Source organism: Lepidochelys kempii, chromosome 6 (genome assembly GCF_965140265.1).
Source record: "Lepidochelys kempii isolate rLepKem1 chromosome 6, rLepKem1.hap2, whole genome shotgun sequence".
NCBI lineage: Eukaryota > Metazoa > Chordata > Testudines > Cheloniidae > Lepidochelys > Lepidochelys kempii.
Window position 1 is genome coordinate 5,769,470 of NC_133261.1, and position 24,528 is coordinate 5,793,997.

The following is a 24,528-nucleotide window of genomic DNA, read 5'->3' on the forward strand; positions in this document are numbered from 1 at the left end:
CAAAGATCCCTAAAAGGAACGCCCCAAAAAACCCAGGGCATAAAAATCCCTCCCAAAAGGAAAAGCAAGTTACAAAATTTTGCAGCGTACCTCTAAACAATCTATACACAAAACAACCTACCATCCACCTCTCTCTCTCTATCTCTCTCTCCTACCCCCAGGGCTGGCCAGCCTGGGCAGCGTGTGTACATGTATAAAAGTGGGTCAAGGTTTAAGTATTAAAGTTTTTTCTTCCTTTAAGTAACGTAAAAGCAGTTCCTACACTCACCACTGTGTTAGTTTATTAATAAAGATTTAAAATTCAGTCACATGGTGTGTGCTCTTCATCTCCGCCCCTGCGATCCTGTGGTCTTAGCCTAATTAACTAAGGCACAGGCAAATTGGTAACAAAAAATCTGAGACAGTTTAAGAAAAAACTGCAAAGGGAAAAAGCCCTGAACAGTGCACACCATCTATCTGTTTTATCTTTGTTATTTTACGTTTGCTTTGTTTGGCACTGTTGGTATTATAGGTTAAAAATTGCATCATTAAAAATAAGCCCCACTCTCCATTATAGTATGCCTAAAAAACAAAACAAAACAAAAAACAAAAAAAAAGGTTTAGCATTCCGCTCTCCACCCCGGGCTGCAAACAAAGGGTGCAGGTGGGTCTACCCCAAGTCATAGCAAAACTAAGCAATAAAAAAAAAATAAAAAAATATGTGTACCCAACAGCTCAAAAAAATGAAGCAACTAAAAGCATAAATCACTATCCAAGCAGCAACTCAAACCTCCGCCCAAAACAAGTTGCAAGCCTTAAAACAAAACTTCCAGGCAAAAAAAGCGGAACGCACACTCCTGAAGCCCTGGCTAAGCAAGTACCAGCCCTTCAGGAACATGTGAAAATGTAACCATGTGTGCTCAGCATATGCCGCAATGGCCGTGTGTCTGCCGTAAAAAAACATGAAACAGTGACAACGCCAATTGGCCATGAATTCTGCCCAGGTGGCCAGCCTCACACTCCACCACCCGGGTAGCCCTTGGAAATAAAAATGTTTCCAAAAAATAACCCAAAGGGGTGGGGGCTAGTTAAAAAGCCCACCCTCCTTGCTAAAGTGGTAATAAAACAAGGCTTGTACCCATAAAAAGGAACGGTTCCGCAAAAAAATCAAAATCGGGCCCAAGCAGGCAACACAACATTTTTTTTTAAAGTTAAAAACTTTAAAAGCATAGCTAATTACAAGCATCAAAAATTTAAATCCCTAGAACAATTAATTAACTTAGATTTTACTATTTTAAGTGTCATTTTAAAAAAATAAGGAATTTAAAAAAATAAAGTTAACTCTATAATTGTTAAAAAAATTAAGCAGATAAATTTTACAAAATGCTGGGAAAAAAAAGAAATTCTTGGTTTCTTTGCAGCCAGTCGAAAAAAAAAAGGGGGCCCTTTTCCAAAAAAAGGTCTGCAAATAAATCCAGGCAAAAAAATGATTTAATTAAAATCATTTGGCCATAAACATTTTAGTCAAGTGAGCTAAAAATACATAAGGGGTTTTATTAAAACCTAACTGCCCCAAGAAAAAAACGAGGGCTTAAAATGGGTCCAAGCAGCCGTAAAATCTGCAGAACACTGCCAGGCATTAATAAAATGTGTTAGGTCTCTGTATTCACAGGTAAGAAAAGTCCTGCTCCAAGAAACCTCAACAATTTGCTATTGGTTAAAAAACAGGTAACTGGGTCTATGTACAGGTCCATCAACACAAAACTGCTCTGGCCCCACTCTAAAAAGGCCCTTAGCAAGTCCTGCTAACTACCAACACTGCTGTAAAGTGCCAAGAGCTCACTGCTTGAACCCATGCTTCTTTCTTCAAAAAAGCCCATCGGCCTCAAAATAACTCCAACTACTAATCAGCCGCTCCCTCCTTCTGGTATTGCTTTTCCTCCTTCTGGACAGCAAAACAAACAAACAAACCAACAAACTGAAGTGCTTGTAACCGCTCACTTGTCCAGTAATGAAATTACCACACAGCCAGCATTTGCCAAAACAACCCAGACCACTGCAGGGTAACGTGCTGGTCATTTCTCCCCTGCATGGTACTAAACCACAACTGCTTGAAACAAAAAAAAAAAAAAACCCGTTCTCTCCGCTAAAACTGCCAACGTCCAAAAATTCCTAACTACAAAAAATATTAAAAACTAACCCTGGTAAAAAAACAAAAAAATATACACTGGCCAAAAAAGCCTTGTAAAACCGCTTAACAAAGTGGTATTAATTAAATGTGGGGCTTTATTCCACAGGCTGTGCCCTGTGTTTTTAAATAAGTATCTTCAGCATGTATTGTCCTTTCTGATTGGCTGTTAAATAACAAATACCAGAAAGGCCTTGTTGCCACTGCCCCCGCCATTTTCTCCACTATACTATCCCCCCGTAACACATCCAAGTACAGACAATACCATATAGTCTAATAACACCCAATAGCCAAGGCCTTCCCACTTTAGTAATTTATTTAAATATTGTTTAAAAATATTTTTAATGTTCAAAATATCCCATATAAGCAAACAATTAAATAAAACAAACCGGTCAGTAAAAGTAAAGATATATCACATGACTACAAATAAGCCTAAAAAATTTAAAATGTAAATTAGTGGGTTTTATAATGGGGTTAATACAATGGCCATTCCAGGGGTCTGTAGTATATATATATAAAAAATGGGTCCTTATTGATTTTGGTGACCCAATTAGTAAATAATCAAATTCATATTTAAAAAAGGTTTGTTCTGCCACCAAAAATTTACCTGTACTAAAATAGTCCCAGTAATTAATAACCTAATCTGTACCATATTGCAATATACCCCTTCCTATGCTATTCATGTCAATGCTTCTTAAAGGTACATGAAAAAAATTAAACAAATGTGGTATCGTATTTATTAAAAAAAAGTTTTAAAATACTAATTAACAGTAATTAATGTTACATTAAAAATTGTAAAATTTGTTTGGCCCTGTCTCGTTTCAGGTCGATTTTATATATCCAAACTGCTCCAAGGGGGCTGCTGTTCTGTTGGCACAACAAAGGCCCTGGGTCTCCTCTAGAAAAAGGAAATCTGGTAAAACACCTGTAAAATGGTGCCAGGAGTGCAGCAGCAATTTAAAACATTTCAAGGCCAACAGCATAATAACAAATTAAAACAGCTAAAAAAGGCCACTGGTCTTATTACTAAAGGCCAGTTAACCCAGGGACAGGCTAAAGTTGGTAAATTACATGTTATCTCCACCCTTAGTTCAAGGACCCAAAAGTGGTTAACAAAAATGGTATTAAATATCACTAAGGCAAAAAAAAAATGCAGTAAAATCTGGCATGTTCAAACATTCAGAATTTCCCAGATAACCAGCTAACGGCCATTCAAAGTAACCTTAAGCACTAGGCTTAGTCCACTGTCCTTACTAGTGCTTCAAAAGTGCCATCTCATCTGTGGCCGTAAAAACAAACTTAAACGTTTTCAGGGTAAAGTTGCAGTCACTCGCAGTGCTCCTTCCAAGCCTACAGGCCAGTGAAAGGGGTGTGGGCTCGCCCATACCAAATCCTGCCGGGTCCATAAAAAAATGCATAGAACATGAAACAATTCACGGTAATATTAAAAGAAATTCATTCCCCTGGTATGCCTAGCCAATTTATAGTCAGTGCTCCTAAAATAACACCCAGTGTTTACATAAAAATAAAAAGCCAATAAACATTTTTGGCCTTTAAAGCCCCCACAGCCTCAGTGCGTACAAAAGCTAAAGCCAAAAAAGATTGTCACGGTTTATAACAGCGTTTGTTAAAAAAGTAGAAAACAAAAAGCGACCCTCACAAAACACCTGCTCTTCTAAGAGAAATTACAGCTGTGTAAACGTTAAGGTCACCACTTTGCAAAACATACATTTTAATTTCACCACTGCTGCAAAAAATCTTTATCTATTGGCCTGCAAATAAAGTCCTACAATTAAATCTTAGGCTTCAAATACCCTTTAATTAAGCCACCTTCATACCCGACCAATTCCAAACCCTACACTCACTCCTACCACAGGTTCAAAAAAATCTGTAAATTACAAGGCCAAATCTATGTGCTTCAAAATATATATCAAATTAAAACACATGCCTTTCATACCATCTGTAAAGCATTTATCTTATGGACTAATTATAATGTATGGTGCTATGTAACTAAGGCTATAAAATAACCCCAGCTTACTATTACAATAAACACATTGTTTTTGTTTAATTTAAAAATATGTTATTGTGGTTATAAAAAACAAGAACAACAAAACTACCTTTCATGTTCATACTAATTATGCATTATCATTACATCCAACCAAAAGTTATGGGGCTAAACCTGATCCTTTTAATCTAATATCAAAAATACAAGGTCTAATAAAAATAAAAGTTTAAAAATGATGGTTGTGCTAAAAGCACTAAAGGGGGGAGTGTGAAAAAAGGGATTTAAGTGCAGCCATCTTAGTTCTGTTAAAAAAAAAAAAAGCAAAAGTCAGGCTAACTCTAACCCCAAAGAACGCAAAACTTATCAAGGCAAAACTGGTGCAAGCGAACAAAAATTGCAAAGCAAAGCTGTTTTTAACCTTGCCTTAAAATAATAAAATGTAATTGTAGTAAAAAAATATTTAAAAGAAATAAAATATTTTAAAAAATGTATAAACAAAGCAGAGCTTTATGTAATAAAAAGGTATAAATACTTGCGTTGCATTGTTTATACTTTAAAAATTAGCATAAAAACGGACACTATCCAAACGGCTGTCTTCCTTCTTGCAATTGCCTAAAAATAAAACTGTCTCTAACTTGTTGCATGCAAACTAAAAGTAAGAACTTGTTTTCTTCTACAATATCCATTTGTTCTTTTGTCCACATTGGTACTGAGCTTAAATAATTCCTCTCCCTCCATGGTATTTATCATTTACCTAGATTTCAGTAAGGCGTTTGATACAGTGCCACATGGGGAATTATTAATTTAATTGGAAAAGATGGGGATCAATATGAAAATTGAAAGGAATAAGGAATTGGTTAAAGGGGAAAGACTACAGAGGGTCATACTGAAAGGCAAACTGTCAGGCTGGAGGAAGTTACCAGTGGAGTTCCTCAAGGATCGGTTTTGGGACCAACAGCAATTGTCCTTTAAGCCAAATGCCAGAGCATCTTGCCAATTCTACGTAGTGTAACAGACCCTCATTCGTGGATCTTGAAAACATCAATTTCTAACATTATATTTTCTGTACACAGTTCAATACAACGTAACATCACATGGAGTAGCTGAGTCAGAGAACTAAGGATAATGATACACAGAATTCATTCTTCTATCTGCTGTTTATTGGTTAAAATATAATAATGATTATAATTACCAAGAAAATATCTTCCTGTATAACACCCTTTTAAAGGCATCATTTACCTCCTTGTTTCTCAGGCTGTAGATCAGGGGGTTCAACATGGGGATCACAAGGGCATAAAACACAGAGGTAACCTTGTCTTGGTCCATCAAATAGCTGGAACTGGGTCTTAAATATATACATATCAGTGTCCCATAAAACATAGTGACAACTGTTAGGTGGGAGGCGCAGGTGGAAAAGGTTTTGCGTCTCCCCTTGGAAGAATGGATCCTGAGAATGGCCACAAGGATGCACATGTAGGAGATTAGGACACCCAGGAAAGTAGTCGTGACAATTACAGTCGAGAAAGTGAAAAGTACAAGGTCAGTGACCTGGGTGTCGGAGCAAGACAGCTTCAGCATGGGGGGCACGTCACAGAAGAAATGGTTGACAACACTGGAGCTGCAGAAGGACAGACTGAATATAAATAGAGTTTGCACAATTGAATTCACAGAGCCACAGACATATGTGCCAGCCACCAACAGGACACAGTGTCTCTTGGACATAATGGTTCTGTAGAGCAGTGGATTACAGATAGCTTTGAAGCGGTCATACGCAATCACAGCCAGGAGGCAACATTCACTGGTCACAAAAAAACAGACAAAGAATAGTTGTGCCGCACACTCAATGAAAGGAATGGTTCTTGTCTCTGCTACAAAGGTCATGAGCAGCCTGGGAGCTATGGCTGTGGAATATCCAATATCTACAATGGACATCTGGCTTAGGAAAAAGTACATGGGGGTATGAAGTCGGGTTTCAACCATGATTAACGCTATCATCCCAAGATTCCCCATCAGGCTGACCACATACATCACTAGGAACAACATAAAGAGGGGGATCTGTAGATCTGGATGATCTGTGAATCCTACGAAAATGAACTCTGTCACCGTGGTATGGTTTCTCTCTGCCATTTATTCCAGAAACTCTCTCCTCTGCTGGTGAAAAATAAAAAATAAGGATTACAGTTAATCATGGGACAATAAAGTATTGAGTACAGATCCCTCATAATCCCTGTGATTGTTCCTGTGAAACAGTGTATAAACATAACACATCAAAGGACACTCCTAGGGAATGTTCTCTTTGTATTTCCCACATGCTTTCCATTAGAGATAGGATATGACCCAGCTACAGAAATATTGTATACTCTGTGTTAATATGCATGAAACCATCCAGTGGGTCAAATCTTCTATAAAATAAGAGATATATAGATTGGGAGTGTTTAGTTTAGAAGGGAGGCAAATAATCTGCTATCAGTGTACGCAAATAATCAATGCTATAGAGTTTATTCATGGTCATTGATTTTCTCTTCCTAATCCAAACGACCTCAAAGGGCACAAGGGATGCTCAGTGCCCCTTTTATATAGGTGCCTAAATAGAAATTTAGGTGCCTACTATGAGGCAGCCCCAGCGGAAAAGTTTGGTATCACTGTCTATGCAGCCTTAAAGTGTCACTGTCCTATTGGAGTCAGTCTATGTTTTACAGACATTCTTTGTCACCATGTGCATTATTTTTCCTCCCTCTTACAAATCCTCTCAGAGGTACTAACATTTGTAAGTGGTATGGACTGTAACTGATTCTATGGTTACTTTTGACTCTCAGATTCCCAGAGCCTAGAAATGAGAAAATGCATCTCCTAGGGATAAATACTAAGTCAATCTGTGGAACTCCTTGCCAGAAGATATTTTGAGGGCCAAGACTATAGCAGGGTTCAAAAAAGAACTAGATAAGCTCATGGAGGATAGGTCCATCAATGGCTATTAGCCAGGATGGGCAGGGATGGTGTCCCTAGCCTCTGTTTGCCAGAAGCTGGGAATGGGCGACGGGACGGATCACTTGATGATTGCCTGTTCTGTTCATTCCCCCTGGGGCACCTGGCACTGGCCACTGTCAGAAGACAGGAGACTGGGCTAGATGGACCTTTGGTCTGACCCAGTATGGCCGTTATGTTTCTATGGAATTTCACTGCCACATTCACAAAGAGATGCTCAAAAGATAATAATTATGACATTTCTTACCAGTCATGGTGTAGGTGTACACTCAGTAAATTCCATTGTGGTTTGTATTTGGTGGAGGAAGTTATGGGCTGGTTTGACTCCTCATTAACCAATTGACTTCAGCTGAGCTACTCTACCTTCACACTAGTGAGACTGAGATCAGAATCTGGCTAGTGACACGGTAACACAATGTGAGATCTGTGCTGATGGGCACAAAGCATCTCATGCCCGTTTGTAATCTTTAGGATAGAAAGAAAATGAGTTGGAGATAATGTGGGAGTTTCCTAGTTACTGGAAAAAACAGAGGTCTCGGTATTCTGCATATTCCCTCTCTCTTTACATCTCTGCTAGACAAGTAAAAAAAAATGAAAATTTTAGTCAATATAGGGAACATAGGAATTGCCATACCAGATCAGACAAATGATGCATCTTATTGAGTATTGACTATGCATTGGCAGTCTTTGCAGTGTGCTTCAGGGAAAGGGGCAAAGCCCTCACGGTAGGAAGTTATTCAATAACAGGCCTATAGGGGTATTTTCATCCTACATCCAGGCAATTAGTGGTTGCCTCATGCTCTGAAGCATGAAGGTTTACATCCCTTGCAAATGTCTGTATCATACCTAATGTAACTGTTCTTAATATTCATACTGTGAATCAATCCCTCCTCCCCCGGCCTCCCAAAATAAAACATACCAAAAAAACCAACCCTGCTCAAAAAGTCTTTACGGTTGAAAACTTCAGCAACTGAAAATTAGGAAATGCCAGATTTGTGGTTGCCTATGCAACCTTAATTCTGCCCTCTTGGGTGTTTGCATTATGATAGTCTTTAATTGCATTATCACATGCTGTTTTTTTCTTAAAACCACTGGACCCGTGCCTTATTCAGTGTATAGGGCAGACTAACTTTTGTGTGACTGAACAGACAACCTAAATGATGTTCTGTTAATATAGTTTTGCATATGTAATTTCCTAGGTTTTTAAAAAGACAAAACTCAATTCTGTCACAACACCTCCATTCTGCATCCTCTTGGTTTGCACCTGTAACCACCTGCACTGCATTACAGACTTCCACCACTTCTGTTACAGGCCTTTGCAAGAGCAAGCTATTTTCCTATAGATGACCAGGGAGATGTGTAGGATCTGTGGAGAGCCTGTCACAGTATTCTGCCCCTCTTCCTCTGGGGAAACTGAGGGAGAGCCTGACCACGTAAAATCCCCAGAGAAGGGAATGAACCACTGGGCCCTATATGTAATGCAGAGGTGGCTCTCTCCTGCTCCAATCAACTCTGGTTGAGAAGGTCCAGAAGCAGTCACTATTCCAGGTGTAACATTGTCAATGTCTGCTGATTTTTTTGGTGGTAACACGGGCCCATCTGTTTAGAATACAGGTGTTATACTAGCCGGAAGCTCAAATTTTGCTCACAACTGAAACAAAAAATGGTGACAGTGGTTATCAAAAGCTAAAACTCAGCTAAACCTGAAGAGAATTTCATGGGGAAAACAAAAAAAACAAACAAACAAAAATGCTCTTCTCAAGTCCAAGGGCTTTCTCCCAACTGAAGTTCAAAAACTTGCTGCAAACAATGGAGGTGTTTTAGCTTCTCAAAAACAAGAATCTGTTTGAATGGAAAGTGCTCGGTAACCTAATACAGAAAACACCACCAGCTCCTCCAGTAGTAAATGTCCGATTCTTTTTATGATTATTAAATATAGAGCTGATAAAGGTGCTTGATTTTGTAACCTAAACTCACACTTCATAGCTCTCTGTCCTTCTCCAGAGACTGGACCACGCAGAGCTAACAAACAGAGGCATTTTAAATCAGGTAGTTCGTTTTTTCAGATCCTGAAGTCCTGGACTTCATCTCCAGTGCCAATGACAAGAACCAAGAGCATTGTGTTACAAGTGATATTAAGTGGAGACAGAAATATTATGTTCCTCCCCAAACCAGGCATAGAACCAGGTGTGTGACAAAGTTTTCTGAGGACTCTGGGTCTGATCCTCTTACCTGCTGTTGTGTATCTGCCTTGACCTGCAGACTGTCAGAAGGAGATGTAGTATTGTAGACTGGAATCTTGAGTTGCCTTTAATTTATGCTGTACCCATTCAGTGTGTAAATAGAGAACTTCAGTTCTGAAAATTGTCACTGCAGCACCAGATCCTCTCGAGAATTGTTGAGTTAACACCACAATTCGTCATGCGAAAGACGACATTTGAGACTAAATAAATGAGATGGCAAAATAAGACAAAAGAAAACAAGAGATTATATTTTATGTTTTTGCCTGTCTGTTATTTATCTTACACTATTTGATTCTTCTGCAAATAGATACCGTCAACATAAGCAATCCTGTAGCTTCATGTACCTTTTCCCACTGTGTATTAGTCTGAAGCAGAAAAGCCAAAAATAAATATCAGGTCAAAATATCTGAAAAGCTGATGACAGGGAATCTAATTTAAAGTCCAAAAGCAAAAGATTAAGAGAATATTTCTTCCTACTCTGTGAGAGCTGAGTGGATTAAGCCTACCTGTGGAGAAAGAGGTATGTTATCACTTATCCCAGTAGAATGGTGTGGGGCTGACACAAGGGGTTCTTATTTGGTTCGGTGGCAACTAGGGACAAAATCCCTGAAGCAGCATGAACCTCAGAATGTCAGAAAAACAACAAGGAGTCCGGTGGCACCTTAAAGACTAACAGATTTATTTGGGCATAAACTTTCGTGGGTAAAAAAACCCCATTTCTTCAGATGCATGAAGTGAAAATTATAGATACAGGCATTGTTACACTGACACATGAAGAGAAGGGAGTTACCTCACAAGTACCAATTCGATCAGGGTGGATATGGTCCACTCCCAATAATTGATGAGGAGGTGTCAATTCCAGGAGAGGCAAAGCTGCTTTTGTAGTGAGCCAGCCACTCCCAGTCCCTATTCAACTAGTGACGCCATCAGAGGACCCAACCACATCAGCCAACCATCAGGGGCTCATTCACCTGCACGTCTACTAATGTTATATATGCCATCATGTGCCAGCAATGCCCCTCTACCATGTCCATTGGCCAGACTGGACACCTCCTCATCAATTATTGGGAGTGGACCACATCCACCCTGATTGAACTGGCCCTGCCAACACTGGCTCTCCACTTGTGAGGGAACTCCCTTCTCTTCATGTGTCAGGATAACAATGCCTGCATCTGTAATTTTCACTCCATGCATCTGAAGTGGTGGGTTTTTTACCCACAAAAGCTTATGCTCAAATAAATCTGTTAGCCTTTAAGGTGCCACCGGACACCGTGTTGTTTTTGTGGACACAGACGAACATGGCTACCCCCTGATAGAATGTCAGAAGAGATCATTAAAATGTCTTTGATGTCTCCTGGAGGCTGGGGTTAATAAATCACAGATTCCAAATAGAACAGCTCTAACAGGAGAGATTGAGGGAGAACCACACCAGAATATCCCATATTTCAGCAACTAGAGTGCCCACAGGAGAGGTGGGAGACCCCCGGTGAAATCTCTTCTCCTTGGAGGTGGAAGGGGTAGGCATCTGGATGCTCAGAAAGAAGTAGCTGTGTGCATCCTCAGAGGCAGAAACAGGCACAAAGGAGCTTTTACTGCAAAAATGTAGGTGCCAAGTGAGTTTAGGCACCTATGGGGTTTGGCCTCAGCTGAGAGGTGATTTCAGGAATAGCAATGGGGCCTGGTTCTGGATTGAGATGCCCAAAGTGTCAATTAGATTTAGGAGTACAGGTTTCATCTCTGCCATGTGCCAACACTTAGATCTGGCCTACAGCCGAAAGATTTACAGGTGTTGCTATATCTGTTAGGGATGTGCTTCTCCTCTGATATACTTATACTGGTATAAGCATCAGTGTGGATGAAGTTATATCAATATAAAGGTGCCATATACTGAATAGGTCCACAGATTATAGGCCAGAGAGGACCACTGTAATCAGCTAGTCTGACCTCCTGCGTAATACAGGCCATAAAGGAAATGTTGAAAGGATTGACTCAGGTGAATCCCCAATCTGTGCATCTCCACCTCCATTAGCAGGGATCATGGACTAGCCATTGCACCACAGAGCTACCTATCGCATTGCATTAGTGCTTTCTCCCTAGTGCTACCCTAGAACAAAGCACCTTTACCCTGCTGTAGCTGAGTCTATTCTACAGGGCAGAGCTGAGTGAAATTCAGAATTTCCATGCCATGGGAAAAACTGACTTGGGATGCAAACCAATGTTGACAAATCAAGGAAAAAAGTTAAAATATTAACATTTTGTACAGAATGGAAATTCTGAAAAATGTCTATTTGCAAATGTCAAAATCTTTGGTTTTCAAATTTTTGATCAGTATGAAACATGTGGACGTTCCAAAATTGACATGCTTCCTGTCGGTGTATTGACCTGACTTAAAAGGCTGCTGCCTGCCTCAGATTGAAATGTATTTAGTTGGAAAGTTTCAGCCTGTTCTGCCATTTCTGAGACCAAAGCTAGGGGAAAAGACATTGTTGTGCCCACATTAAAAAAAACCACTCCACCACAGATGACTTTTCCTCTGAAAAGCTCTGGTGACCCCAAGCTTTGCAGCAGTGATGTGAAATTTGACAGGGCAGTGCCTTATGCGAATCTGATGAAAATCTGCCCAAATTTGACCCTATAAAAATTGCTGCTCACACAGGATCAATCGAGATTTGCTAGAGCTTCCCAGTTTAATCCCCCCAAGAGTCCATCTGCCCTGGGCAGGCAACATCCCAGGGATTCCAGGGGCTGAGCAGGGGATTTTCCCAGCAATTCCAGTTCTGGGCTGCTGCAGGGTCTCAAATTGGGCACCCAAAATTAGTGGCAAGTTTTGACCTTAATTTCTCTGTGCCTCACTTCCCTGCCTCACAGGGGCATTTTGAAAATAAATTCAGACACTACAGTAATAAACACCCTGGAAAAGCACATGAGCAAATTATGAATTCTGTCTCCAGAGCAAGGCTGGAAGAGTTTAAATAAGGCCTGGTGTAGAAGGGCTCTGCAGGGCCCTCTTAGCTCCTACCAGGCTGACAATGTCCCTAGGAGACCCTGGGGTTCAATAATCACTGGTGTCATTTATTTACAGGTTGTGTTCCCACCACCTTTTCACCATACACAGCTTTAGGTTCCCATGTCAACCTAGGAGAGATGCACTATCTCTGCCTCCACTCCCTTACTCTCCCCCACTTTTGGCGGCTGTTCTCCCAGCCTTTTCTATAGCCCCAGGCTAATTGGGTGGGGAAGTGTCTCCCATTCACCAACTCGGTGCAGGTTTTTCTAGCCAGCTCCAATTTGCTTCCCTTAATGGGAGCTGGCCTGACAGAGGGCTGAGTCAGCAGCTCTTGCCTCTCTGTCACACCTGGGCCCACACATTGAATGATGAGGCTAAAACAAAATACTGAACAGCTGCTTACAAAGTGGGCACTTTCCATTCTCTGCAGTCAAGCTGGCTGGGAACTTTTTAATAAAATGGATTTTCCCCCACAAATATGGATTTGCCAAATAGGAATCTTTTAATTGGAATGTCTCAGTTTTGATTCAACATTTCTCAGGTTCAGGATGGAATTTGTGATTAAACTCCAGAGACATAGAGAGAGCAACTCCAAAATAGCCAAATCCCAGCTAGCAGGGCACTCACCTGGGATGTGGGAGACCCCTATTCAAGTCACTTCTCTGCCTAATTAAGAGCAGGGAAATAGATCTATGTTTCCAATATCACAGGTGAGTGCCCTAATGTCTGCCCTGTTTTCTATTCTATGGTGCATCTCTGTCTCTCAATATCTCCTGTTGGGTGAATAATAAAGGATTCATTGGGACACACAAAGAGAAAGTCTATCTTGATAGCCCATTGATTGTAAGCCTGATCTGGGATGTGAGAGACCCAAGTCCAAGTGCCTGATTTGGAATGGGGGAGAAGGAGTTGTGATCAGCTTGGTGGGAGAGATAGTGAGTTTGTGGAGAGTTAGGTGTGGCCCGGGGAAGAGCATCCACAAGAAACTGTGGGTTTGCCTAGCCAAGAGAGCTATGGGGAATGGTACTGCAGGTGATGGACATGGATGATGACAAACTGATGCCCCCCCTTTCTATAAGTGTTACTAGAGTCTCTCCAGCACCCTTTCTCCCCCAACCTTTTCTGTGGTGGTCAAGTCATCCTGACCCACCAGGCAATTGCTTGGTGGCATTTTGAGTGGTAGTATCCGGGACTTATCTGGAGGGCCAAGTCACATTAGTGACTGTCAGCGAGTCTCCCTGGAACTGTTGAAAATCCACCAGTTCATCCCTTAACCTAGATGAGTACCCTAACCACTGGGCTAGTGGTTATTCATGGGTCAAGCTTCTCTATCTCTCACTTTCTGTGAAGTTTTTGCAGAAGACCTGGTTTCATCTCAATGTAGAATGGGAAAATATTTTGAAATCTTGAATATGTTCAGGAGACAGGAAATTCTTTTCTCACCTATGTCTACTTTGTACCCACTTATAATATTACCACTTAAAATAATTATCCTTTAAAACAATTGTTAAAGTTAGGTTTTTGGGCCTACACCACTTCCGTAGAGATTGAGGAATACCCAAGCTGAAATTACACCTTGGAATGGCGCATAGATATACCCAATGAGGGGGGGGGGGAAACAATGTTTAGAACTTGCTACGGTCCTTATGTTAGCTATCACTTATGGTCATCTACATGTATTATTGCCCTTTGGTGCTAGTGACTCTCTGAAGTTGAGCAGATCTTTCCATTTAAAATCTAGCCTTCAGGAAGAAAAAAAAAGACATTCAATGACATGAATGTCTCTACAGGTACATATTAGCCCTGCAACATCTTTCTGCTGGGGATTCCCAACGTTAGACACAGATCCTTTGTAGGACCTTTGCTTTGAGTTTCATTGATGCCAAGTGCAATCAACTCCCACTGACATTGATGGGAGCCAGAAGAGAAAACCAGTGTAAATGAAAAAGTTCTACACCATTCATTATTGTCTATACATTTACAAGAGATGATTTACTTCCTTTCCAAACTAATCTGATTTAACAACAGAGAGGGTGGGCAGGAGAGACATGGATGGCAAAGCCCTGTGCCCTAAGGGATATTTCTGGCATGGGAACGATTCAGATTTGGACAGTCTCTCGTATTTTGGCGGGATCTCTGCACATATTTAATTGAATGCAAAACAATGCACGGTGTTTTGCGTTTCTGTAAGGAGACAGTGCACTAGCTCCAGGGCGAAGTGTGTGCATAACCCATAATACATTCCCCAAGACACACTATTTCACAGGAGCAGTCAGAGTTGTTACAAGGAATCTACACATGCTCCCTTTTTGGCTCCAGTTTATTTGCAAACTTAGATTTCCCACCCACGGCGCCTCATACCATGGTGACACAGTTGATTTTTCTGGGATTCATGGACCACCCAGAGCTGCAGGTCCCACTCTTCATGTTGTTCCTACCGAGCTATGTTATCACACTGGTAGGGAATCTTGGGATGACTGTTTTAATCAGGATTGACTCCATCTTCACACCCCTCTGTGCTTCTTCCTCAGTAATCTGTCCATTGTAGATGTTGGTTATTCCTCTGTCATTGCGCCTAGGGTGCTCATGACTTCTGTAGCAGAGAGTAATAGAATCATTTCATTCACTGAGTGTGCTGTGCAATTTTTCTTTGTCTGTGTCTTTGTAACCAATGAATGATGCCTCCTGGCCACCATGGCCTCTCACCGCTTCGCAGTCATCTGTAACCCACTGCTCTAGAGGGTCATCATGTCCAGGACACTCTGTGTGCTGATAGTTGTTGTGTCTTTGTGAATTCAACGGCCCGAACAATTTGTATATTCAGCTTGTCTTTCTCTCACCCCAGGGTCAGCAATCATTTCTTCTCTGACATCCCTCCCCATCCTTAAGCTGTCCTGTTTCTGACATACACAACGCAATGATGTTATTCATTTCACCTTGTTGACTATATTTGTCAAGATTACTATGCTACTTTTTCTAGTCTCTTATATGTACAGCCTCTTTTACAGATTCTTTTACGTAGAGACCTACGTAGAGACGTACGTAAAAGAATAAATGGACACAAATCAGATGTCAAGAATTATAACATTCATAAACCAGTCGGAGAACACTTCAATCTCTCTGGTCACGCAATCACAGACATGAAGGTCGCTATCTTAAAACAAAAAAACTTCAAATCCAGACTCCAGCGAGAAACTGCTGAATTGGAATTCATTTGCAAATTGGATACTATTAATTTAGGCTTAAATAGAGACTGGGAGTGGCTAAGTCATTATGCAAGGTAGCCTGTTTCCTCTTGTTTTTTCCTCCCCCCCCCCCAGATGTTCTGGTTTACCTTGGATTTAAACTTGGAGAGTGGTCAGTTTGGATGAGCTATTACCAGCAGGAGAGTGAGTTTGTGTGTGTATGGGGGTGGGGGGGGATGTGAGACAACCTGGATTTGTGCAGGAAATAGCCAGACTTGATTATCATACATTGTGTAAAGAGTTGTCACTTTGGATGGGCTATCACCAGCAGGAGAGTGGATTTGTGGGGGGGTGGGGGGTGGAGGGTGAGAAAACCTGGATTTGTGCTGGAAATGGCCCACCTGATGATCACTTTAGATAAGCTATTACCAGCAGGACAGTGGGGTGGGAGGAGGTATTGTTTCATATTCTCTGTGTATATATAAAGTCTGCTGCAGTTTCCACGGTATGCATCCGATGAAGTGAGCTGTAGCTCACGAAAGCTCATGCTCAAATAAATTGGTTAGTCTCTAAGGTGCCACAAGTACTCCTTATCTTTATACACAAATACAAACAAGTGACGTATTGCCCCTGATGTATCAGAGTGACACCCTCTGCTGCATTAGGGTGCCTCCCATTGAGGGATCCAAGGGCTGCCCATTACCTTGTACATGTTGGTTTGATTAAAACATCTCTATCCATCATGCTGTCATCCTGACCTTATTCTTAAGATGGGTCAGCGTGCTCCTGTTATCTCTGGGGCATGTGGTTGGTATCGAGGTGTTCTGGTACCGCCTTTCTGGAATGTGCTGGCGTATATATACTTGTGCCTAGCTCTACTTAAGCACGTGTGATTCTGCAATATCAGCCCTGGTCTTGCCAGATTCTGAGAACGGGGCCTGCCTCTTGCTCACAGCTTGGCTTTGCTTTAGATCTGCAAAGTTTTGGTTACTTTAGCTCAGGCTTTAGGCCTCACACCAGGAATCTGATACACGGCCTTATGTTTCTGGCCATCTTCTTAATACACCATCCTGAAGATCCACTCAAAGCCATTTGTACTTTTGCCTCTCACCTGACAGCTGTCACTACCTTCTACAGTACTCTGATTTTATGTATTTATGACCCAGTTTTGGCTACACCTTGGACCAAAACAATGTCATCTCTGTGTTCCCTATGCTGAACCCTCTGATCTACAGCCTTAGAAACATGGAGTGAAGGACGCCTTTAGAAGGATGATATACAGGAAGATATTTTCTCAATAAATGTAGTTACTGATTTTTTTAAAAATCAATAAACAGCTGTGAGAGAGGGGGCAAGTTTTCTGGGTCACCATCCTGATTTCTCGGATTGCACCATTTCTTTGAATTGCACAAAAATGATTGTGCATAACGCAGGCTTGTTAATATTGGCAATCCCAAGAGCAACATAGGACAGGAAGTGACCCGCTGAGGTCATTGAGTCCAGTCTACTGCTGTTGCAGGCAGCAACGTGATATAATCCCATTCATAAACTTATTCAGCTCCACTTTAAATCGTTGTATAACTCCACTAATTCCAGTGGGAGGCTGTTCCTGAACCTCCCTTCTCTGATGGTTAGAAACTTTCTTCCACTTTCCAGACTAACTTTAGTCATGGGCATTTTATACCCGTAAATAATAAACAGGCCAGGGCTAGCTGACCCTGGTTTCAATCCACTGACCACTGGGTTATTATGGGAGTAGCACACTTCCAGCATTCTACTTAGAGGGCGCCTGCAGTTTGTTGTACTCAGTAAGGCTAGACCTCATGAGATTCTGTTTGTAAATCACAGGCCTCTTATTCTTGATTTAAAGGTGAATTACAATTACCATTAGTGCTTTAGGTTGGGTGTCCTCTGTAGATTGAAACTCAGGTAAAAGGATGCTGAAATCATACAAATACCTGAGCTGTTCTGAAATTTCATCTCAATAGAGTACGCTGTTAAATATACAGGCCCATCTATTTTATATTCTCTTTTGTTAGACTGTGCTCAACTCCAGGTGTGCTAAGATCACACAATCTCAATTCCAGCACTACTGTGACAGAATTTTGAGGCCAGGACTGCAGAGAACAGTACATCTCAATCATGTGGGATCAGAGAGAGAACTCAGGGCCTGGTATGTGGAAAATATTTCCATCAAACTCATAGATCATGTGAAGTTCACTCTGATCCCAGTGCAGACTCAGATATGGACCTATAAAAAGTTAGGGTGGGTTGTAGACAAAGTTGACAGTGCAGATGATTCTTAGGGAGAACTGGTTAAACAATGTCAGAATAACCACTGCATGGTCCTCTGACAAAATGCCAAGATGGAAACAGACCATCACCTAATATACCACTATTTTCATTCTCCAATGACCTAATGTTGGGAGAAGATTATCCCATATCTGCCTACTATGATCTTCTTCCGCTTTCCTTAGAAGTATCTGGTATAAGCCACTGTCATAGACAGGCTATTGGACTAGATAGACCTTGTGTATGATCCTGTCTGGCAATCCCCATGTTTCTATGAGACGGAGGGGAACTGGTAGCTTCTACAGGTTAGCTCAGTCATGGAACAAGAGTCTGCCCCAGAACTTCCCCAAACTCTGCAGGGGTATGGTTAGGATTAAGGTTAATGTTGGGAAGCTATGAACATCAGACAATTCACACTTGCCCCTGTGGGTGGATAATTTGATGTGCATCTGTAACACCGACAGGCCCCAGTCTTCAGTGGGCGGGATGGAATTTGGGACCTCTGCAGCTTAGTACATGAGCCTCTACCACATGAGCTAAAAGCCACATGGCTCTTGACTAAGGATGTAGGGTAGACTCATTAAACTCTCTCTGAGTGGTCTCAGTGCCAGCAGATGGGACAGAGCACCACACCCAGGCGGTGCGTGGGTTACATATCTACACCAGGTTACAAGTTAAGGACATGATTTGCCAATTGGATAGAACAAGCCAGACTGCTCCCCCCGCCCCAATAAGGGGCTTTTGCCCGTAAGTCATTTATGTGCCTTGGGAAATCCTATGGTCATAAGGGCCAGATCCTTTTCTTGTATAAATGTGTGTAGCCACACTGACTTCAATGGAATGACACCAATTTTGACTAGTTATGGTTCTGGCCCAATGCGTTCAGTAGCGCTCCACCTATTTACTTTGGGGTCTCACGCATTAGCACTAATGGAGCTAATGCTGATTTTCACCTGCTGGGGATCTGGCCCCATTGATTGCAATGTAGTGAGGCTAGCTTACACCAACTGGAGCTGGAGCGCCATTGATTTCAGTCTGTATCTGTGAGTTTTTTGTTGAGGTTGATGGATTTCCACTCAATTTAGCCATATGGAATTGATTTCAATGGGGCAAAGATGATTTACACCCACTGGAGATATAGCCACATTAATTTAAGTGGCACTCCATCTAGTTACATTAGCTGGGGTTTCTGCCCCTTTGGCTTCAATGGGGTGATGCTGATTTGCACTAGCTTAGAATCTGGCCAATTGTATTTCACTTCACCATCAGTTTCAATACTGATTTGTATTAATGTTGAATTGACACAAAACATTCTGAGGATTGCACTGTTTCTTCCAGATTAAATAAGATATTCTGCTTATTTCCCTTACATAGTTTTGTGGCTTTTTAATGGCAGATTTTTATGCCCTTACCCACAGTTTTTCAGCAGGTGGAAGTCCATGAGACCACTCTCACAGTAAGGGGCTATTCAGTGTAAGGACAACAGAATCGAGCCTATAGTTTCGAGATGCTCTAACATGTTGTTATGTATGGGATAAAGCCCCTTCTTGTCTCTCTTGTGCACATTAAAATTTTTAGTTTATTTGGAACCTAAGCCGATCTTGCTTTACTTGCACTGAGTAGAACTTGATCTCATTGGGGCTCCTGCTATGAGTAAGTGCAAGTCAATGTGAGCAAGGATCATAGGCTCATGCCCACAGTGACCTGGTTTGATTTGTCATGGCTTTGGACACAATAGGCCAAATATAGCCCTGGAGTAAAAGAATGATGCCAGAGATGACTTTGGCCCGAAAGTGAAGATATTGAAAGGGGAAAAAAAGGGAAAGAGTAAATGCTATTGTCCAGCACTGGTTATGCCAGTAATGTTCATATTGACATAATTCTCCAAAGTTTGCAGAACTTTGTAGACAGCATCCATTATTATGGATTATAATAAGCTGCTGTGGGCCTCATTAAAACATTGTTTTTTGAGCAATTCTGTCATTATCTAATTAGGCAAGAAAACGTATTGGGAATGGTTAGGAAAACAACATATGAGTCATGATACAGAAATAATGTCAATATTAACACTTGCTCTGCCAGAGTAATGAATAAGTAAACCTATTTGTAGTGTAACTGAAGTTAAGACAATTTGCCAAGACAATTTGTACAGTGGCACCTTCTCCCAGAGAACGGCGGTGTATAAAAAAAATAGCTGCCACTTCTCATTCAAATCAATCTGAAAAAAATATACCAGCCCCCTTGTCATTCATAAAGGACCAGAACCATTGACCATTGAACTCAATGGAGTCTCTCCAGTGCATATTAGTTCAGCACCATAGATCTCAGTCCTGAACATTTTTATGGGAATGCTTCAATTTACTTCTTTATCTTCTCTCCAACCCATGAAAGAGTTTCTCTGGTGATCATGAAATTATATCAAGGGTCTGCTTTGTTTGGCTTTCTTTGGACTTTGTAAACCCTGAGACAGATTCATCCCAGAAGTAACTCCATTGACTTGCGAGTATGATGTGGGGACAGATAAAGGGTACATGTAGTCCAATCAAATTTATAAAGATGTACGATTGTGATGTCCTAGTACCCGTTATGAAGTACTAGTGTGATGGGGCTACCAATATTCATAGCACTAGCAAGCTTGCTCACACACTGATATTTGAATATTCATCTGCTCTGGTTAGTCCAGGGAAGTTTTCTCTGAATCATCAATCACTTAAATCCACTTCTTGTGCTCCTAGAAATACTACTTATGATTTTTCCATAGATGTGCAAAATGGAATGAAGCTATAGTGTCATAACATAAAAAGACATCAAAGTCACTCTGTTGATTAACATCGTGATGTTCTTAAACTGGCAATACGTGTGTGGGCCAAAGTCATTTGGCTTCCAATGCTATTTTCCTTTCAACACTTTAATACCGGTCCAGGATTGGAAACCCCATAGTGCAATCAACAACTGCCCATGAGCAAATGCACATTTTCAATGAGCAGTTAGACATCCAGTTCCCTGGACAACTCCCTGGAATGGGAGTTTGGTGCCTTTTGAATATCCCCACTTAAACTCCGACAGACTGAGCCAAATATTGACTGAAGTCAATCGGAGTCTTTTCATTGGCTTCAATGAGCTTTGGATTTGTTTCTGGCAGGGGGTGATTGAAAATTTCCCATCTAAACTTTCTGTTGATGCGGCCGGGGCGGGTGTGGGGGAAGCAGTGGTTGTCTGGTAGGGGTATCTGGTCATCCGCAGAGGTTGATCATGAGGTCACCTGACAGAGAGTAAGATGGTTATAAAAGGGCAAAAGCTGCTCAATTTGGGCTCTACCTGGCCATGTTTGACCAGCTAGAACTGAGAGGAGCTGCATGTAGGAGCTAGATGAGGAGGGAGAGGAGCAGTCTTTCTGAACATAGATGAATACACAAGGGGACTCCCAAGGAAAGGATGAGCTAGTGAGGCCCATTGAAGTTAGGATGTGTGTCCTTTTCTAAATAAGTTTGTGCTTTATTGGTGAAGTGTTAGCTCTGCCGTGTTAGATTCCTGTTCAGAGTGTCTCTCTCTGTGTGTTATATTCTTTACACATACTGTGTGGCCCTATGGGAGAGTTCAGCTGTAACCTAGAAGGCTCACACTGTTTGGTGGCATTCTAGGACAGGAGATGTTTAAGCTATGGCAGAGTCTGAAAAGTCATCCCTGAGCCCAGGGACTAGGCAGCTAGATAGCAGGTTCTAGCTCTCCAGAAAGGGCGCTAGGCAGAGGGCCTGCACCCTGATTGCGTGCCTAGGAACCCCAAGACTGCAGCAGTGACTGGCTCCATTCAATCTCTGGCACCTGAAAACAGCTGGGGATCCAAGATGGGATTCCCCTCAACACAAGTCAGTGCATATCCAGCAAAGGGAGTCAGAGGGGAACTGTGACAAATGCTCCCTTACAATAGTGCACAGACTCTCCCCGAGTTACGCAAATCCAAGATTATGGAAAAAGTTCCATAAACTAGAAATAGGAGTTTCTTTTGGGTTTTTTTGAGCATAATGGTCGGAGTTACGTTTCCGACTTACGCAAAACTCGAGGTACACGAGGCATTCTGGAACGGAATGCTTGCATAAGTCAGGGAGCGTCTGTATTCTTTGCAGCCTCGCAGTCATTCCTGAACATGGGAAACTGAATTTCCAAGATTAACAGTCTTGGATTCTTTTTTTTTTTTGTACAAGCCACAGAATACAGTTAAAACAAAGAAATCAGAGCTATGACACAGAGAATTCACTATTAATTCATCACTTGTTTATTGATAAGCACAAATCCCAATAATTATATTAACTGAGAACAAACCTTCCTGTTTATCATCCTTCTAAAGGCGTCCTTCACCTCCTTGTTCCTCAAGCTGTAGATCAGGGGATTCAGCATGGTAATTATGAGTATATAAAACACAGAGATGATCTTGTCTGGGTCTGTGGTGTAGTCGGAACTGGGTTGTAAATACATGAAGATCAAAGTCCCGTAGAAAATTGTTACGGCCATCAGGTGGGAGGCGCAGGTGGAGAAGGTTTTGTGTCTGCCCTTGGCAGAGAGGATCTTCAGAATGGCAATGAGGATGTACATGTAGGAGAATAGTACAATGAGAATCGTAGTCATGACCACTATAGTGGACAAGGTGAAATACACCGTGTTAGCGTTGTGTGTGTCGGAGCAGGACAGCTTAAGGATTGGGGGGATGTCACAGAAGAAATGGTGGATGACATTGGAGTCACAGAAGGGCAAGGTAAATTATAAATGGAGTCTGAACAACTGCGTTCACAAAGCCACATATGTTGGAAGCAACCACTAGTAACACACACAGTCTCGTTGACACGACGAGGCTCTAGAGCAAGGGGCTACCGAGTGCTAGGAAGTGATCAGATGCCATTACCGCCACCAGGCAAAGCTTCCTTGGTCAGAAAGTTACAGACAAAGAAAACCTGTGCTCGGCACGCAGCGGGAGAAATGGGTTTGGCCTGAACCCCAAAGTCATCAGCAACCGAGGCATTACCAATGTCAGCAAGAGACAATCTGCTGAGGAAATAGTGCCTGGGGGTGTGGAGTCAGGAGTTGAACCTGATCAAGATGATCATCCCTAGATTCCCCGCCCGCGTGATAACATAGATCATTGGAAACAACACAAAGAGGGGGACCTGAAGCTCCAGATGATCCATGAATCCCTGGAAAAGGAAGTCTGTAACCATAGTGTAATTTCCCTCCGCCATTTCTTCCACCCATGTTCTCCTCCTTTACAGGGGAAAAGTGAAACGTACAATTAAACAGGAGCCAAGAAAGGACCAAGAGTGAATCCTTCGCACTCATTCTGACTCCCCTCGGCCTGAGCGGCCACAATGTACTTTTCATTCCCTATGCTCGCTAGCTGCAAGTTGGGCCTGGGCACAGGCTCCCTCCTACCTGGAGCAACTCAGGCTGTCTGGTCCAATTAACTCCCCCTGGGCAAGGTGACAGGAAACAAAATGTGAGGTGCCTGGCTGCTCTATGGCATCCTGGAGGGGGAAGACCCCCCACACATGGAGACCCCAGAGCTCTGATTAAGATGAATGGGACTGTTAATACTTCTCAGAGCTATTGTTTTAGGCAGCCTGCAGACTCAGGCAGATGGCACTGCATTGGCTATGCATTGAAGGTCAATTCCACAAAGGGCTAGACACCTGAGGCCTATTTAATGAAAGTGGAGTTTCTGGGCCACCATTCTGGAAGCAACAGGGTGAATTCCATGGCAAACTTTGTGACCACAGAATCACACTAGTGCAGAAGGACTTGTACTAGCTGAAGATTTATTTAAAGTTTTTTTTTCTGATGTTAAGGTGTCAAGAAGGTAGACATTTATCAGCTGAGAAAGATAAAATCACCTTTGTATGGTAGCATTGATCCAATATTGTGCTCTGATATTTTTCATTGAAACTGTATTAATACAAGATAAAAAAGAAGCCCCATGAATGGGGTTGGGTACGGGGTCAACTCTTGAATCCTGGAGGAAGCTGCATCTGAGTGTTCTTCTGTGGGTTTCTGTCCTCTCACTATTACTCACCATGGGCTAAACCCTATTATCCCTTGGCTCGAGTCTACCGAGCAGAGCTTAAGGGTAAGGCATTTCCATGGTGTAGAAAGGATCCTAATGACAGCTGGGCAAAATTCTTTGGCTGAAACTTTTTTTCAGAGAAAAATGCGGATTCAGCTACACCAGAATGTTTGCAAAATTGTTTTGGGTTCTTCGGGTGGGAAAAACATCAAATAAATTCATTTCCCCACTGATAAACCTTGCTGTTCAGTGTCCCACCTCTGCATGGAGGGGCGAAAGGACAGCTCCAAATCAGTGTTGGTGAGAACAGGGGCTTGTCTGCACTGGGAAGTTATTCCTGAGCAAGGTAATAGGTGAATGTAAGGCACTAGAGCTATTCTGGAATAGCTCCTGGTATGGACCCTCTTAATCCACTGGATTAAACTAAACCGGAAAAAGAAAAGTGGCCACATAGGGAGTTACATTAGGTACCTGTAGAGTCAGTTTCCCATATCAACCAGCCCTAAAGCTTTGATGATTTAACTGGGAATTGGTCCTGCTTCGAGCAGGGGGTTGGACTAGATGACCTTCTGGGGTCCCTTCCAACCCTTATATT

General features: G+C 41.9%; 1 protein-coding gene and 1 pseudogene across 1 annotated transcript; both read right to left on the reverse strand.

Moving 5' to 3' along the window:
- Nucleotides 1-4,169: 4,169 nt before the first annotated feature.
- Nucleotides 4,170-6,302, reverse strand: LOC140912731 (olfactory receptor 5AR1-like). Its single transcript, XM_073347697.1, has 2 exons — nt 5,386-6,302; nt 4,170-4,236 (listed from the first exon to the last, which is right to left on the reverse strand). Exons 1-2 carry the CDS (start codon nt 6,297-6,299, stop codon nt 4,170-4,172), a joined length of 981 nt encoding a protein of 326 aa, XP_073203798.1. The 5' UTR covers nt 6,300-6,302.
- Nucleotides 6,303-22,183: 15,881 nt separating this feature from the next.
- LOC140912732 (olfactory receptor 5AP2-like) lies at nt 22,184-23,115 on the reverse strand (annotated as a pseudogene).
- Between the last annotated feature and the right edge of the window lie 1,413 nt (nt 23,116-24,528).